The sequence below is a fragment of the Capricornis sumatraensis genome, chromosome 14 (genome assembly GCF_032405125.1).
Source record: "Capricornis sumatraensis isolate serow.1 chromosome 14, serow.2, whole genome shotgun sequence".
In the NCBI taxonomy this organism is placed as follows: domain Eukaryota; kingdom Metazoa; phylum Chordata; class Mammalia; order Artiodactyla; family Bovidae; genus Capricornis; species Capricornis sumatraensis.
In genome coordinates this window covers 34,309,259-34,312,637 of record NC_091082.1, presented here as the reverse complement: position 1 = coordinate 34,312,637, position 3,379 = coordinate 34,309,259, and the positions used below count along the sequence as shown (strand labels likewise).

Here is a 3,379-nt window from a genome sequence, read left to right as displayed (position 1 = left end):
AGACTGAAGCCATGGCACAGAACTCTATTCCCCACTGTAGACTTTTTCTTTGGTTCCTCAAAATGTGTCTGACATACACTTCTGAGATTACCTGAGAGCGAAATGAGTATTTTCTATTTAAAGCCAAATGTACAAAGGCAAGTAATTTTCTTAAAACTTGGAAATGTTTATCCCACCCTCTCAACCATCCCAATGAATCAATAAACTAGTTCATGAGAGAAAGTTGCTGCTATTTTATATGCTTTTTAAAAATTAATGCTCAGAAAATGAATCACATTGCCAGATCTCTGTCTAGCCACCTAGGCTGGAAGCTGTTTGTCATCAGGTTCTCAGTAGCCCCCTCTCTGCTGCCCGGCTGGGACCTGGGCCTCCCGGGTCATCCGATCAAAGAAGTTGTTGGCAAGTGTTCTCACGTCATCTGTGCTGGAGGCCCTGGAGATCTTCTGGAATTCCTCGAAGGTTGCGTCTTTCTCTCGCAAGATCTGCTCCATCCTCTGCTCCTGTCTCCGAATGGCTTCCTTGATGCCCTCGATGTGGCATCTTTCCTCCTTCTCGGCTTTCAGTTTCAGGATGTGATGATTCTTCTCCCGTAGGATGTTGAGCTCCCGAATGTGGTGCGCCTTGTCCCTGACGCTCTTGTGGACCTGACCCCGGGTCTGCAGGGTCTTCTGGTCCGCCAGCTCCTCCAGCAGCGACTTGTGCTCCTTTCTCTGCTCCTGGGACTCTTCAGCCCACCTCTTCACCTGCTGGAACCGCTCCTCCTCCTTCTGGACTTTGTCCTTCAGCTCTCTGTGGGGCTCCTTCATCTGGCCCTCGGGCATCTCTTGGGACCATCGGGAACTCTGCTCCAGGGACAGCTTCCTGAGGAGCTCCTCAGCCTTGGCCTGGCAGTCCATGAGGACCTTCCTGGCCTGGTAATTGACTAAAGAGCTGAGACTGGTCTCCTGGATCTTTTTCTGGCCCTTGGTGGGGTGAACGTGCTTCTTTAGACAGACCTGCGCCAGCCTCTTCTGCAGCTGCAGGCTGTTCTGCGCCTGCAGGTCCCGCAGCATCCTCTCTGGCAGGCGTTGTCCCTGGCACTGCTTCTCCGGCTCCGTCTCGGGTTCGGAGGGGGCCCCCTCCAGCTTCTCCTGGCGCTGCTTCTCCTGGTCCTCCAGGGGTGCCTTCCACCCGCTGCTCTCCTGCTGGACCGTGTTGGTGGCTCGTCTGTCCCGCCGCCGGACTCGCAGCTCCCGGTTCAGACGAGCCTTGCGCTGCTCCTTGTCCTGCTGCCACTGCTCTTGGCTCTGCTGCAGCAGCAGCTTGCGCTCCCTCTCCAGGGTCAACTGGACCTTCTGGTCGGAGCGCTTCAGCTCCTCCCAGGCTAGGGCCGCCTGCTGCTGCAGCTCGCGCATCCTCTGGGCCTTTTTGAGCCGGCTCAGCACCAGGGCCACGATCTTCTGGTCCCTGGCGGATATTACTGCCTCTTCCAACTTGCTCTTGAGGACCTGGGTGTGCTGCTTCTGCATCCCCTTGCTGGAAACTAGGGACGGGGAAAGCTGGCTGGTTAACGACTCCAGCGGATCGTTGCTGTGTCTTTTCTGGATGTGCAGGCAACCCGACTGCGTCCCAAACTCTCTGGAGGACACAGAAGACTTCTCCGTGTGGACTGAGGAAAGGGACCAGGGACGTAGACCCCTGCCGACCGGCACTGCCCACTGGTCTCCGCTCTGCGCCTTTTCGTCCTCAAAGGCTCGGTTCGCGGGAGTGCAAGCTCCCTGCGAGCAAGGAGGGGGCGAATCTCCCCGGGCGGGAGGGTAGTGCTGGCCGTGCTGAGGCTGGGGCTCCAGCTGCCAGGCCGGGCTGTGCCGGCTGCCTCCCTGCTCCTGGGGCTTGGTCCTTGTCTCTCCCCAGGCATCCTCCAGGCGCCGGCTGCGGGGTTGGGGCTTCCTGACACGGTCTAGTAATCTCCGGGTCACGTCGGTCAGGCTGCGACTTTCCTGCGGCGAGTCGGAGTACGGGCGCCGGCTGGGCCGAGGGGCGGCTGAGCAGAGCAGGTGAGGCCAGGGCGCGGTGGCCTCGCTCTCCTCGCCTGGTGTCCGGGCCCAGGAGCACAGGCCCGATTCGGTCCGCGGTCCCGACCCGTCCAGCTGAGCCGAGGATGCGCTCTCCTCGCTGGGCGGCGGAGGCTCCCACACGGCCGAGTCGGGCCGCGGGGAGAAGCGGCCGAAGTCCTCCATTCTCCTTCCTGCACGCCCAGCGTCTGAATCCGGGTCCCGGGTCCCGGCGGGGGCGCTGCTGAGACCCGCCCCGCCCTCCGATCCCGGGGTCCCGGCCGCCTGTGACGCTCAGGCCACTTCACAATGCTCCCGGCGCCACCTGGCCGCTGCAGCCCTCAGCCCTCGCCCACCCTGGCCTTCCTAGCACCCCGCGCAGCGAGAGGCGGGAAGGCGGCTGGAGGCTGGGAGAGGGCGTATGGTAGAGGGGGCTGTAGAAAGTTCGGGGCACCCTAAAGATGAGGGTGCGTAGTGAACCCCCACCTGTGTTGCAGGCAGGAATTTGAACTCGCATTTGTACATCTTAAAGTAGCAGACTTTTAAAAGGATAGAATGTGGCCTGGAAGTGTGGGGTGGGGAGACCTTTAGTCGCAGGTCCCTACCACAGTGCACCTCTGCAGTGTAGGCAAAGTCGGGGTACGTTAATTTATATGCACCATCCTTTTGCCCTTATAACTTAGCAAGCTCAAGGATAGTTTTTTAAACTTTTAGAGGACAGAAAACAAAACACACTAGTTTGTTTCCTCCTAATACAGCAATTACTGCTTTTGTCAAAATAGGAATGTTAGGTGCATATCTCTGAAATAGCATTGGTGGGCACCATGGCAAATCACTTTATTGTTTTCCTTTTTCTCCAGTTTTATGAGATGACTTTTTCGGGTTGAGGCATTCAGGGCTCATGGGAAGAGCACTAGATTTGGTCATGTAGACTTCAGCTTGACTCTCCTCTGCCACTTTCCACTTGTGTGGTCTTGGTCAAGTTGACAACTTTCCTGACCCTCAAGTTCTGGAACAGAGGACTGGAAGAGGGGCCATGACAATACCACTGTAGGGCTGCCCTAAGGTAGATGAAACTATGCCTCAAGAGCCTAGCACCTTAATACAGTCAATTAATATCATTTTGATGTCCTTCTAGCCTTCGGCTACCAATTGTAAGATTTAATACAGAAAATACATTTAATACATTGTAAGATTTTTACATATGAACATGTTCCATTCCAATAGTGTATTCCTAAGTCCAGTTTGTCATAAGTCCAACAAGGTTAGCCTAGGTACCCAACTAACACAGTCAGCTATATAGTACTGTAAGGTGATAGGTTTATAATACATTTCACACAAATAAT

The 3,379-nt window shown here is 55.7% G+C and overlaps 1 protein-coding gene across 1 annotated transcript; it reads right to left on the bottom strand.

Annotated features, from left to right (window-relative positions):
• Positions 1 to 329: 329 nt before the first annotated feature.
• Positions 330 to 2,219, bottom strand: CCDC185 (coiled-coil domain containing 185). Its single transcript, XM_068985620.1, has one exon. The coding sequence runs from the start codon at positions 2,217 to 2,219 to the stop codon at positions 330 to 332; it is 1,890 nt and encodes a 629-aa protein (XP_068841721.1).
• Positions 2,220 to 3,379: the final 1,160 nt, after the last annotated feature.

Coding starts and splice junctions, on each gene's coding strand:
- CCDC185 (XM_068985620.1), bottom strand. CDS start 2,219: ATGGAGGACTTCGGCCGCTTCTCCCCGCGGCCCGACTCGGCCGTGTGG.